Genomic DNA, 13677 nt, shown 5'->3' with positions numbered 1-13677 from the left:
AGGTGCTTGTGGCCTTTTGGATGAATTTCCTGTCCCTACTTGCCCTGACCTGAGCTTCACTCGCAGGCTTTTGTCACGTCCAAAGAACAGTCTCATGTTCTAGGGGATGTAGTGCACAGAGCTGGGAAAAATGAGGGATAATAATTATTAACTGTGAGATTTTCAATTTCTGTGGTTGGGCCTCCCAAAAGTGCTTTGAGCTCATGGCAAGCAGCCTGGCCAAACTCATAGTGCTCTACCGGTGATCACTGTGCACTTAATTAATTATTAGCTGGATTCAATTTGTGTAAATGGGGATAAATCTCCTTCTTGGATGCCAGGGGGACCTGAGGGACGTGATGGTCTCCCCATATCCCGATCTTGCTGCCTCCAGTGAGAGTTGAACCTGGTTTTGGGGTTGGAATTAACCTGGAGCCGCTCCCCTCCAACTGCGTGGAGTCAGAGGTGGAGGGGCAAGTTGGAATTTTATGGGAATTGGGATGAACTGCGGGCCAAGCTGCTCAGTGACCACAGCGAAGGTTGGCTGGTTTTTCCTTTGGACATTTATCATTATCCTGTCAATAATACGGTCAAAAAAATCCCACCTGCAGCACAGATGGAGTTTCCAAGGCTACGGAATCCAGGACAATTCGTGGTGAGAGGTGAAACTCCAGCAAAGCCTTGGATTTGCTTTGAAGATTCAGGATGATTTATTTGATATACTTGGATCAACTTGGTGTTGGCCACACTTTAGGTAGGAGAGACTGGGATCACTTCCTGACCACTGCTGTGGGGAATGGTTAATTACTTAACAGGAATTAGTGTTGATTAATTAATCAGTTGTGTTGGACCACTCAAAGGAGAGGAGGGTGAGGAAGCACCAGGTTCTATCTCAAATTCTGGGGCCTGGGAACTGAGAGTGATGACTCCCCAAAGGGCTGGAGCGTGGCAATGCTGTTTGTACGTTATGACACAAGGAAACCAGAAATTCCCACCTTTTTTTTCACCTGAGTCATTCCACTAAGCGCCTTGCTCGCAAATAAACCAGGAATTACAGTGGTGGGCAAGGGGAACAGCAGAGCCCTGGAACCCATTGCCTGGTTTTAGCGCTCCCTCCTACCCCCGTTAAGTATTTACAACTCTGATTTACTATTTCAGCGCTCCCCACGATGTTTTTAACCACTTTGGCACCGTTTCAAGACTCCTAAGCCTTCAACACCTTCCCCGCCGATGAATTCTGATTTTTTCTCGGGAAGAACCAGGCTCACACCACCAAAAGACACCTGGGGGTGTCACAGTGGACACGGGAAGAACCACACGAGGACACACTGGTGAGCGAAGCAGGAAAAGAGAGCGAGTTTATTTACAAAACCCAGTTTTATACATTTCCCATGGTGCTCGTGGATTGGAGGATGGAATTCCACCTCTCAATCCACGTTGGTCGAGCTAACTGTTAATCACATTTCTCCTCTTACTTAGAAATACGTAAACAATAAAAGACAGTTAGCAAAACATGGCCAGTGTTTATAGTAGAAAGTGTGATAAGGTGAAACTTCTGACTCCAATATGAAGAACATAACAGAAGGCTTAAAAAAGTCTTCAAAACCAGGGTGACATGGGGGGCACACTCAGAGCTCTTCCCTCCGTGCGGGCCTCCCAGCCCGCTCCCACCGACAGAGCAGGAGGATGGCGGGGATGGGGAAGGTCCCCAAGGGTCCGTGCGGGGTTTGGGGTCGCGTCTGCGGTTGGGGTCACCTCTAGAGGGCTCTGGATAAGCTCAGCTCACAGCTCGGCTTCTCCTCCCTCTCCCGGATACCGCCTTGGGCTTCCGGAGCGCAGCCGAGCCCGGCATCGCCTCCATTGTGTCCTGCGGGGGGAGCCTCGGTGGTCCCGGGGCTGCGAGGGGGGCTCCGGGCATCGCCCCCTCCCTGCCAGGGGAGCTTCGGGAGGACGCTTCTCCTAAAGGAAAAGGCTCGGGCGGCCGAGGAGCGGGAGGTACCGGGGCCGAAGAGCAGCGGGGACGTTCCCGGCAGCAGCAGCTCAAGGGATGGGCGGGATGGAGAGGGAGCCCTGCGTTCCTGCTCTCCTTTGGGGAGAGGAGGACAAGGGATGGGCGGGATGGAGAGGGAGCCCTGCGTTCCTGCTCTCCTTTGGGGAGAGGAGGACAAGGGATGGGCGGGATGGAGAGGGAGCCCTGCGTTCCTGCTCTCCTTTGGGGAGAGGAGGACAAGGGATGGGCGGGATGGAGAGGGAGCCCTGCGTTCCTGCTCTCCTTTGGGGAGAGGAGGACAAGGGATGGGCGGGATGGAGAGGGAGCCCTGCGTTCCTGCTCTCCTTTGGGGAGAGGAGGACAAGGGATGGGCGGGATGGAGAGGGAGCCCTGCGTTCCTGCTCTCCTTTGGGGAGAGGAGGACAAGGGATGGGCGGGATGGAGGGGGAGCCCTGCGTTCCTGCTCTCCTTTGGGGAGAGGAGGACAAGGGATGGGCGGGATGCAGAGGGAGCCCTCCCTGTGCTCCTGCAGCCGTCAGGGCCCCATCCCGGTGGGGCGGGGAGTGGGGGGACCGGGAGGCAGAGATTGCTCTGGGATGGGGTCTGCCAAAAAAAGAGGCGGGGGGGGGGAAGGCAGGGACCCTCCTGTCCTCCTGTTCCCGCCGGGGGAAGGCAGGGACCCTCCTGCCCCTTGCTCTGGGGACGCTCAGGACTAGTCCTGGACGTTCCCCGAAGTGACCACAGGAAAAAAGCATCAAATCTCGAGCAGGAAGCGCTGTGGGGGGAATTCCTTGATTTCAAGGTTTTCTCCTCTCTCTCAAGGGGATTCTGGGGAGCCCCGAGGGAGAAATCTGCGTTGTCCTGGTGCTCCCTCCTGCCATGGAGCCGTGGATGTCACTGGACCCGCGGCAGAAGGCCCTGTACCTCGACGTGATGCACGAGAGCTACGAGACCCTCATGTCCCTAGGTAAGGACGCGCCAGAAATCTCCCTTTTCCTCGTTGTATAGCCCCCTGTCCTTTCCTTGCTCCAAGCAGAGCAGTTTGGGAAGACTGGTGGAGGGATCTGAGCTGGTTTCCAGGGGGATTTCCCCAAGTCCCAGCCCTCTCCTTAATTCTTTTTCTTCAGGAAAATGTTATTGATCTCTCCTAATTTAAATAGAAAATTCTGGCACCGGAGTGCCCTCAGCATCTCCACATTTCCAGTTCAAGTCCCTGTTGTATCCTTCTTCCTCCTGTCTGGGAGAACAGGACTTTTAAGTTGTTGCCTCATTGTTTTGAATCTCACCCCTGCTCCAGTCAGGGCCATGCCCTCCCCTTTTCCTCCTCTTTCCCAGAAACTCTGGGCATGGGCGGCGAGAAGGTGAAATTTTTAAGGAGAATCCTGCTGCTACTCCATCGTTTTACATCCTGCGCCTCACGCTTTCACCTTTTTCTGCTTCTCCCCTTTCCCAGCAGCTCAGGGGCTGGTGAGTGAAAAAGCAGCTAAGAACGGAGCATCGGAGAGCAGCGCCGGGCTCGGACCACACTCATCCCACAGCCTGGAGCGGGAGAAGCCCCTCGGCTCCCACAGGCGCAAAGCCAGGCGCCCGGACAAAGCCGTGCTCCCCGGGAGCCCCAAACCCACCGTGCTCCCCAAGCTCGGCCACGCCAAACCCCACGTGCGCGGAAAGGGGCCGGCCCGGGAGCGCCCGTTCGGCTGCGCCGACTGCGGGAAGAGCTTCCCCTGGGCGTCGCACCTGGAGCGGCACCGGCGCGTCCACACGGGCGAGCGGCCCTTCGGCTGCCCCGAGTGCGGCGAGACCTACAGCCAGAGCTCGCACCTGCGGCAGCACCGCCGCACCCACGCCGGCGACCGCCCGCACAAGTGCGGCGACTGCGGCAAGCGCTTCGCCGCGGCGGCCGAGCTGGCGGCGCACGGCCGCGGCCACGCCGCCGACAAACCCCACAAGTGTGAGGACTGCGGGAAGGGCTTCGTGTGGGCGTCGCACCTGGAGCGGCACCGCCGCGTGCACACCGGTGAGAAGCCCTTTGAGTGCAGCGAGTGTGGCGAGGCTTTCAGCCAGGCCTCGCACCTCGCCAAGCACCGCCGCAGCCACTCGGGCGAGCGGCCGCACCGCTGCCCGGCCTGCGGGAAGACCTTCTGCCAGAGCTCCGACCTGGCGCGGCACCGCCGCACGCACCTGGGCAGGAGGCCCCTGCGCTGCGGGGACTGCGGGAAGCTGTTCCGGACGGGGCCGGCCCTGGCGCGGCACCAGCGCTGCCATCATCGGGAGCACCCGCACCGCTGCCCCGACTGCGGGAAGGGCTTTGTGTGGGCGTCGCACCTGGAGCGGCACCGGCGCGTCCACACGGGCGAGCGGCCCTTCCCCTGCAGCAGCTGCGGCGAGCGCTTCACCCAGAAGGTGCACCTGCTGCAGCACCGCAAGACCCACTCACCGGAGAGGCCCTACAAGTGCGGGGACTGTGGAAAGTGCTTCGGGGAGGCGCCCCCGTTCCTGGTGCACCGGCGCGGCCACACCGCGCACAAGAGCTACACCTGCGACGACTGCGGGAAGGGCTTCACCTGGGCGTCCCACCTGGAGCGGCACCGCCGCGTCCACACCGGCGAGAAGCCCTTCAGATGCCCTGAGTGTGGCGAGGCCTTCACCCAGGCCTCGCACCTCGGCAAGCACCGCCGCAGCCACCTCCCCAAGGCCGTGGCGCCATCGCCCCTTGCCAGGACGCGGCTTGTTGGGGACGCGCCTGGAGCTCCCGGCAGTGAGGACCCCTAAGGACTGAGACCCGCCCCCACAGTGTGATGGATGCGGAGAGACAACCAAGAGAAAACTTGTCTTGAGGACAAGCCAAAGGACAGCAAGTGACACTTGAAGGGCACTGGGGTGGGTGACAGGGGTGCTCTGTCGTGGCACAGGTCGGGATTTATCTGCCCTGGTGTCTCCTCACAGCAATGGATGAACTTTGCACCTGGTGCAGTCCAGGCCCCCAAAAAAGGGACAACCTGGGGGAGAAGGAGCCTATTCCCGAAGGAAACAACACTTGGCTCCATCAGGGAAGGGTAGGGGAACCAGGGCTGGTTCTGCTGCAAAAATCCAGTGGTGTTGTGCTCGCTTTACACTGCCAGCGGGTGGGAGAAGGGGACTGGAGGGGGGGAAGATGCTCGGGTTGAGCAGGAGGTGCTGCCACAGGGCAGGAATAAACTGGAAGCCCCGCACCTCATGGACATCTGTGTCTCTTTGTGCTCCGACCCTGTGCTCTGATGCTTTCCCTGCTCCAGGAAACCCCATGAGCACCTTCTTCCCCAGAGACAAAACCACAGAGACAGTCATGGAGGGGTTTTGCTTTTTGGCTCAACTACCTTCTACTTTATTAACTCTCACTCCAAGCTGAGGAAACCTGGCCTGGCTTCTCCAGCATTCCCATCTTAATGCATCCCAACCTGTCCTTTGTACACCCCCAGCAGAGTCTGGGGGGGTCCCAGCAGTGCTGGTGATTACAGGTCCCCAGGGCTCTTTTCCGAGCTGTTTGACCCCAAAAATCCCCAGGGAAGGGGGTTCACTGTGTGTTTTCACCCTGCCACACACCCAGGTTGTGTTCCCCCCTTCTACCTCCCTACTAGTAGGGCAGAAGATGAGGAGAGTTATAGGGAAAAGAGTCTCCCCCCAACTCAAATGATATCCACCTCTCCCCAAATCCACCCTCAGCCTCCCCATCCCTCCTCTCCCTGTCTCCCCCCCAGAAACCCTCTTGGCAGGGACGGCTGCCCCTCCCTGTGCCCCTTTCCCACCGCTTCAGTCCACATCCCCACCCTGACCCTCATCCCAGGGTATCCTGTGTCTCTCAAGCCCTTTCCCATCCTGGGGCAGGAGTACAGACGACTGTCCCACCTTGGCTGTGGGGTGTCCCCAAAAGTGGAGGGGGACTCAGCACCCCAGCCCCACATCAGGAGCTGGGAGAAGGAAGGGACACCCAGGGCTCTGCTGCGGCTGCGGCCTCACCTTGCAGGGTGTCCCCCTCCCTGGGCCCCCACGGCCCAGTGAGGGGCAGGAGAGCTTTGGCCACCCAGCCCCTTGGCACTGCAGAGGGGGAAGGCGTGGGATGCTTCTGCAATGCAGAGCTGAGATCCTGAGGCTCAGGGGGTGTAGCCGCCCCCCCTCCTTGTTCACCCTCCCACCACGTGGGTGGCAGCAGGGACAGGGGGCTGCGGGTGGTGCCGGCACCGTGCAGGCGCCGATGGGCTGCTAGGGCTGTGCCGAGGCCGAAGGCTTTGCCGCAGTCGGGGCACACGTGGCGCTTCTCAGGGCCATGCCGGGTGTGGGCGCGTTGGTGCCGGTTGCGGTGGGAGCTGCGGCCGAAGCGCTTCCCGCAGTGGGCACAGGGGAAGGGCTTCTCCCCGGTGTGCGTCAGCCGGTGCCGGTCGTAGTGGGAGCTCCAGGAGAAGCCCTTCCCGCAGAGCCCGCACTGGTACGGCTTCTCCCCGCGGTGCAGCCGCTGGTGCCGCTCCAGCGCGGCCGGCGAGCTGAAGCCTTTCCCACACTCAGGGCAGGCGTGCGGTCGGCCGGGCCGGGCGCCGTGGGTGCGCAGGTGCGCCAGCAGCGTGGAGCTGACGGCGAAGCTCTTGCCGCAGTCGCCGCAGCGGAAGGGTCGCTGGCCCGTGTGCACTCGCCGGTGCCGCTCCAGGTGGGAGCTCACGGCAAAGCCACGCCCGCACTCCCCGCAGCGGAAGGGCTTCTCCCCGGTGTGCACGCGGCGGTGCCGCTCCAGGTGTGACGCCCACCCAAAGCTCTTCCCACACGCCCCGCACGGGTACGGTTTGGTCACCCCCTCTGTAGCCGGTGTGGCGTTGTCAGCAAAGTTGGGTGGCTGCGCGTGGCCGTGTCGGTGCTCGGCCAGGGCTGCGCCGCAGTGGAAGCGGCGTGGGCAGTCCGAGCAGGGGTGCAGCCGCTCAAAGCCGTGCACGCGTTGGTGCTTGAGCAGGCCCGAGCTGTGGCTGAAGTGCTTCCCGCAGCGGTGCGGCCGCAGCGTGGGTTCGGCGCCAGCCAGCAGGGTCTGCGTGCCCTTGTGCTTGAAGCGCTGCAGGTCCGTCTGGCGGTCGGGGCTCTTCCCGCAGTCTGCACATTTCCACGGGGCCACCGGCGGCTCCTCTCCCTCCTCCACACCCTCCTCACCCCCGGCGGTGACGGCGACGTGGGTGCGCATGTGGCGGTGGAGGTGGGAGCTCCAGGCGAAGGCCCGCCCGCACTCGGCGCACTGGAAGGGTTTCTCACCGGTGTGGACGCGGCGGTGCCGCTCCAGGTGGGAGCTCCAGGCGAAGGCCTTGCCGCACGTGCCGCACTCAAAGGGCTTCCCACCCAGGTGGCTCTTCTGGTGCCGGGCCAGCGCCGTGGCGTCGGCGAAGCCGCGGCCGCACCGCGGGCAGCGGTCGGGCCGGGCAGCGCCGGGCGCGTGCGTGCGCCGGTGCGCGAGCAGCGAGGAGCTGACGCTGAAGCGGCGGCCGCACTCGGGGCAGCCGTAGGGCCGCTCGCCCATGTGCACGCGGCGGTGGATGGTGAGGTCGGAGCGCTGGATGAAGCCCTTCCCGCAGTCGGGGCACGCGTGCGGGCGGTCGCCGCCGTGGATCTTGCGGTGCTTCGCCAGGGCTGATTTGTGGCTGAAGCTCTTCCCGCACTCACCGCAGGTGTTGGCGGCGTGGTTGTCGCTCTGGCTCACGGGGAGCTGAGGGCGCTCCTCGTCCGTGTTGGGCTTTTCCTCGGCAGGTTCTTCATGAGGGGCTTCCTGCCCTGCTCCTGATCCATGCTCTGTGGGCAGAGACAGCCAGACACAAAGGAGAGCCGAAAAATAAAGTCCCTAATGAACATGCTGGCTTGGAAACATTCCATTATTTGACGTTCCTTTGTTTAACGCTGAAGGTACTTTGGGATCAGGCCAGCGAAAGTATTAAAAGTTTGAACTGTTTACATATTTTAGCAGAAAATGGAATTAGTGCTCATTGTCTCACAGGGTAGGTAGTTATCTTCATTATTTAACATTCTGTCTTCTATTGGTTATTGATTTCTCTCTTCTCACACTGATTATCCACATTTTCTGCCTTTTTATTACCTTTTTTCCCCAGACTGGACATCCCTGGTTTATGTGAGGTTTCTTTGTACTTTATAAATTCTGCATTCTTGGTGTTCAGTTCTCAGCAGCAAATTTCTCTCCCAGGTTTTATTAAGTTCCTCCTCTAGGCCTGAGAGGAGCGTCCTAAACTTTTAATCTGTTTTACTAACCCAGAGCTTGCCCATCAACCATTGCCTATTTCACGGGTTAAATCCCTTCTCAACATTTTCCCCCACTGCTCCGCAGGCTCCATTTTCAACAAACACAACTTGTTGGGTAATTCCAGGGTGGGGAATACATAAAAGTTGGTGGGAAAAGGAATGTGAAGGGGGAACCCTTCTCATTTTTATTCCACCTGTTTCAGGGAGCGTTGGGCAGCAGAAAAACCCCTCCTGCACGTGTAGGAGCCTCACCTGCAGCCGGGGTATCTCGGGGTATGTGGAGATCCAGGGCTGTTGCCTCCTCCCCGTGGTTCAGGCGGCACAGCAGGTCAGACTTGGAAACGGGGAATTCTGGAAAACAGAATTTGACATGTCCAGAGCTCGAGTCTGTGGGGAAAACCAGAGTTTTCCCAAGTGCAGGAAGAGGGTTTAGCGATTTCTTCTACAAGAAAATAATGGTAAGAAAATAAGTTGATTCCCACTGCTCCCCCTGCCTTTCCTCATGCTCCTTGGGAAGCGGCAGGTGGGTGAGTCTAACTCAATTATTATTATTCCCAGAGGAATAATAATAACCGGAGGGTTAATAATAATAACCCCGGAGGGTTGGGAAAAGGGGGATTTGCACGTGCTACCCTGCCCTGCATCCCTTGCATTCCAACAAGGTGAATCATCCACCCCCAAATTTTCCTCCGGGAAGGGGAGGGCTCCTCACCCAGTGCCATCAGTGCCTCGTAGCTCTCCTGCATCACGTTGTAATACAGAGCTCTCTGTCGCGGGTCCAGCACCACAAAGGGTTCCATAGCCAGGCTCTGGGAACCCAGAAAAGAGGGTCAGGTACTGAAATTTTAATGGGTAATTATTCCCTAATAAGCCAATAGCAAGGCCAAGATGGATCAAGGTGTAGGACAGGTGGTGAACAAGCTTGTCCATCCTTCTGCCCCACAGTCCTGCAGGAAATTCCCTCCTTCTGCCCCTACTACTTCAGGAATTTTCCTTTTTTTTCCAAAAATTAATGGGCAGGAATAAGCAGAAAGGGAAAACAGAAATGCAAAGATTCCTCAAAAAGGAAAAAATAAAGGACTAAGTAAAGGGATAAAACGTCTCCTAGGAAGAACAAGTTTCTCTCATCTGCCGACAAGGCTTTGCTGAGTGATCTGGACCCTAACATTAATTTTCACCCAAATTTTACCCACACAGCTCATTCTTAATGCACCAAACCCTGGGTGCTCATCCCCAGAATCTAGGAATGTCTTTCCAGAGAATTCCTGTCACAAATTTTCTGGATCATCCTCAAACCCCCTCAGCAATCACTCCTCCTGCCCAAAAAGGATAAATCACCCCATTATTTCCCCGTTATCCTCAGAGCCTTAGGGGAAAAAATGGAGTTTTCCCAGCTGTAGGAAGAGTGTTTGATGCTTTCCTTTAGAAAAACCATGGAAAAGCAAATTCCCGTTGCTCCCTTCACCCTTCCTCATCCTCCTCAGGCAGCGGCAGGTGCGTAAGGATCCCAATTACTAATTTCATTTTTATTCATTTATTATCATTCCTGGCGGACAGGTTGGAAAAGGGTGGATTTGCACATTCTGAATGACTTACTGATGGCAGGAATAAATGGCCGATTTCCAGCACAGATCCCGCCTAGTATTTTTCCTCCTTATTTTTAAGTTTTGGAGCCCCCACCAGGATCTCATGCTGCTCTTTTTATTCCTCGGTGTTTTGCCATCCTGCTAAAACAAATGGAAGTAAAGGGGTCAACAAATCCGAAGGGAACTCCCCGAGGAGAAGGACAACGGGGTGGATTTTGGGGTGGGGGAGTGTCGGGAATTTTTTAATCATTTAGTCCCTTCCCTGGGACTGAGAGAGGAAAATCCAGGACCCGGAGGGATGGATGGAGGAGGGAAGGGCAGGGATGGGGAAAACCAAGCCATTTTTCTGCCTTTTTTTTCCACGTCCCAACCCGAATCTCCCCGTTACCTGCAGGTCCGGCTCGGGAGGTGCTGTCGGCAAAGCCCCCCGCCCCTTTTTCCCAAAAAAGCCCCTTTTCCCCAAAAAAGCCCCTTTTTCCCAAAAAAGCCCCTTTTCCCCAAAAAAAGCCCCTTTTCCCCAAAAAAAGTGGGGACGCGCAAGCGGGGAGCGGATGAGCCCGGTCCCTTCGATATCCTAAGCGATAAGAGTTTAAGAAAGGAAGGAAGGAAAGAAGGAATTTAAAAAAAAAAAAAAGGAGGGGAGAGGAAGGGGTAAAGAGAGAAAAGGGCTGTGCACAATGGCCGTGGCCCTCTGGCGGCAAGAGCCGCGGATCTGGGCGGAAATTAAAAAAAACAAAACAAAACCCAAAAAAAAAACCCACCCCCACAAACCAACAACACTTCGCTCAGTGAAAAAAAAGTTCTTTAATGTCCTGGTGGGATTTTTTTTTTTCCTAAAATGAGGTGGGGGGAAGAAAAAAGTGGTTTGGGGGTTCTCCTGCCCCTCTGTGGGGGTGAGCCCCAGAGTCACTTGGCTTGTGGGGGCTTCGGGGTAAAACCTCCTAAATTTGGAACAGGGGGTGTTTTAATTCGTATGGGCTGAGGGGAAGGGGCTGCAGGACCCCCTCATTGCGGCGGCCGCTGTCACCCTTCACAGCAGGAAAAGGGGCGCGCTTTGGGGGTAAAAAGGGAGTTTTCTGTCAACGGGGGGATGTCACGACATCAAGGAACATCCCCACCAAAATGTGCTGTGTAAAAGGCATATTGTATATGTGGCTCTACGCAGATATTTACTATATGTCATCTGATAGATAGAAAAGTTATACTATATTAACATTAGAATAATGTAGTGAATGTAGTTTTGTAATTAACAATAAGTTATAGTACAATAGAAGCTGTATATGTGTGTTATATTTTTTGCTCAAGAAGAAAAAATTCCTCAGCAGAGAGATAACATTCACAGAGGCCCCTAAACCTTACAGAGGTCTCTAAACCTTCTAGTGAAGAAGAATTTATGGCCTCTTATCCACAGAACCTAACTTTCTCAAGGACGTATGCTCTCATGTGTTCTTTTAATTAACAGAAAGCTTTTGTGACAAGAAACAGCTGAAAATTACTTGTTTTACGTAAGATATGAATAGTCATAAACTGAAGGCTTAAAAAAGAAGACTTCTCTTTGTTCGGGGCCCTTCTCCTTCACAGCCTTTGTCTGGGAGGGAGGGGGGACAAAAGCCCGGGCTACCTTCTTTGCTCTTGCTGTCTCATTATTTGTCCTGTCTCTGAAAACTTTTTTTAAACTTTTATTATTGTATTAATATTTTTGTAACCAATTTTTATTCTTTATTAAATATTCATAAATTACAAAAAAAACGAGTGATTGGCGTTTATCACATGTGCTAAGATCCACCATGAGGAGTTTGGAGGCAAAAAAAGTCGTTACCCCTCGTCCCCGCTCCGCGGGCCTCGCCTCACGACCGCGCACGTCGCCATAGCAACGGTGGCGGCTGCCCTCACCCAAGATGGCGCCGAGGGCTTCAGGCCTCAGGCGCCATCTTGAGCTCGGTCGCGCGGGCAGCATTGGGAAGGGGAGGCCGCCGCCATTTTCTCTCGCGCCCTGCCTGAAGGCGAGGCCGCCATTTCGGAACAGGGCAGCTCCGCTCTGACCCCAAATTAAGCATTTTTTTCACCCCAAATTTCTGCCCTTCCCGACCTTACGGTGACAAAATATTTCTTCCTCAAAGCCAATCGTGTAACGGACAGTGAGGAAGCGTAAGGAAAAGCAGGTAAATGGTCCTGTTGTCTTCTCCATCTGTCTCATGGACGAGAGATTGCTGCCGGTAGGGATGTAAATTCCTAAATCCCTTGGGAAAGGGCTGATGGCGGTTTTGGGGTCGTTTTTGTACGTCTGGAGGTTTTGAGTCATTTTCCCCTGAATTCAGGTTCCTGGAGCAGATTTCTGACATTCGTGGGGATGTGGCAGAGACGTTGATGATGTGAAAACCACCCCCAAACCCCTCCACTCTCATCCCCTCATGCCAGGAAGCCCCAAAACCCCTCAGAACAACCCTGGGGCTCTCTGCATGGCCCCCTTCCCTCCCTGTGATAAATGCCAATAACTCGCTTCTTGAAATTTATGAAAATTTAATAAAGATTAAAAATTGGTTACAAAAAATATAATACAATAATAAAAGTTTAAAAAGTTTTCAGAGACAGGACAAATAATGAGGCAATAAGAGCAAAGAAAGGTAGCCCGGGACTACCGTCCCCCCTCCCTCCCAGACAAAGGCTGTGAAGGAGAAGGGCCCCGTTAGAGAGAAGCCTCTCTATTTTTGAGGACCAACTTTAATGAATATGCATACTTTATCTAAGAAAAGCCCGTTTGCCACGAGCCTTTTGCAAAACCCCTGGCGTCCTGGAGTCTGGCTTAACCAGGTAGCTTTGTGGATTCAAGGAGATCTGCATGGTCTGGATTGGCCAGGGTGGTTTCTGTGGATTCAAGATCTGCATCTTTCCCTCTGAAACATCCAAGAGGGGTTTTAGTCAGGCTTGTTGTAATTGTTCTCTCTGTGTAGAAACCTCTGGGTTATCTTCTCTTTGCTCTTGAGCTAAGGACAATACCTTACACACAATTCTTACTTAGATTCAGTGTTAAAAACTACATTTACTATATTATTTAAAATGTTAATATTGCATAACTTTTCTACCTAGCATATTACATATAGTAAATATCTGCGTAGAGCCACACATACAATATGCCTTTTTCACACTCCCCACTCCAGGATCTAGGATCCTCCTAAAACCTACAGGGACTGCTACCCTTCCAGTACCCTACACACCCTCAGACATACTCCCTCCTACCCTACAGCTGTGAAATACAAAGTTATGTTTCGTGTCAGGGAAATGAAGAAAATCTGTGTAATCATAGTGGTGCAACACAGCCATGGGACAGTTATAAAGATGAGTTCTAATAAACAGCTGAGGAAAGCATGGAAGGAAGTTTTTGAATAAATCTTTTGCTTGCAATTATCTATTATAAGTCTCAAGCTATTCTGCAATAAGTGTCCTTTAATTATAACTTTAGAAGCTTGCTTTGTATTAAAGAATTTTAAACTGTAGTTTTAGAGTGCAAAAAGGTTTTTTTGACAAAAGAAGGAAATAAGGAGGGGGCTCAGGCCTCACACAAGGTGGGAAACCATCCTGGACATGAAGATATGACTTCAGCTCACTGATTTATGGCTCCTGGAGAGGAAAACTGGACATTACTATTGGAGATTGATGGACTTGAAAATAGAGATGGGACCCCCACATCTGGAAGCCAGATCCCACCACCTGGAAAAACATATCCTGGAAGTACATCCTGGAGTATTGAAATATCAGAATAGATCACAATGGTCTATAGAATTATACAGGACAATCTATAGATTTATGGCTGTTAGGTATTGAATTGTGACGTTAAAACTAGAAATGGAAACTGCTGAGAAAGCT

The 13677-nt window shown here is 54.4% G+C and overlaps 2 protein-coding genes across 4 annotated transcripts; one reads left to right on the top strand and one right to left on the bottom strand.

Moving 5' to 3' along the window:
- Window positions 1-1747: 1747 nt before the first annotated feature.
- LOC134546378 (zinc finger protein CKR1-like) lies at window positions 1748-5079 on the top strand. Its single transcript, XM_063389182.1, has 3 exons — window positions 1748-1974; window positions 2792-2936; window positions 3423-5079. The coding sequence occupies exons 2-3, from the start codon at window positions 2849-2851 to the stop codon at window positions 4739-4741; spliced, it is 1407 nt and encodes a 468-aa protein (XP_063245252.1). The 5' UTR covers window positions 1748-1974; window positions 2792-2848; the 3' UTR covers window positions 4742-5079.
- Window positions 5080-5770: 691 nt separating this feature from the next.
- On the bottom strand, window positions 5771-10949 carry LOC134546372 (zinc finger protein 345-like). Of its 3 annotated transcripts, none has more exons than XM_063389171.1 (5): window positions 10202-10949; window positions 9824-9954; window positions 8940-9036; window positions 8480-8578; window positions 5771-7765 (listed from the first exon to the last, which is right to left on the bottom strand). In XM_063389171.1, exons 3-5 carry the CDS (start codon window positions 9025-9027, stop codon window positions 5910-5912), a joined length of 2043 nt encoding a protein of 680 aa, XP_063245241.1. In that variant the 5' UTR covers window positions 9028-9036; window positions 9824-9954; window positions 10202-10949; the 3' UTR covers window positions 5771-5909. The 3 variants fall into 3 exon arrangements, with proteins under 3 accessions (XP_063245241.1, XP_063245242.1, XP_063245240.1); XM_063389172.1 differs by having other exon boundaries at window positions 9824-9951; XM_063389170.1 differs by having other exon boundaries at window positions 9824-10949.
- Window positions 10950-13677: the final 2728 nt, after the last annotated feature.

Source organism: Prinia subflava, unplaced genomic scaffold (assembly GCF_021018805.1).
Source record: "Prinia subflava isolate CZ2003 ecotype Zambia unplaced genomic scaffold, Cam_Psub_1.2 scaffold_67_NEW, whole genome shotgun sequence".
Lineage (NCBI taxonomy): Eukaryota > Metazoa > Chordata > Aves > Passeriformes > Cisticolidae > Prinia > Prinia subflava.
This window is presented reverse-complemented; position numbering and strand designations above follow the sequence as displayed.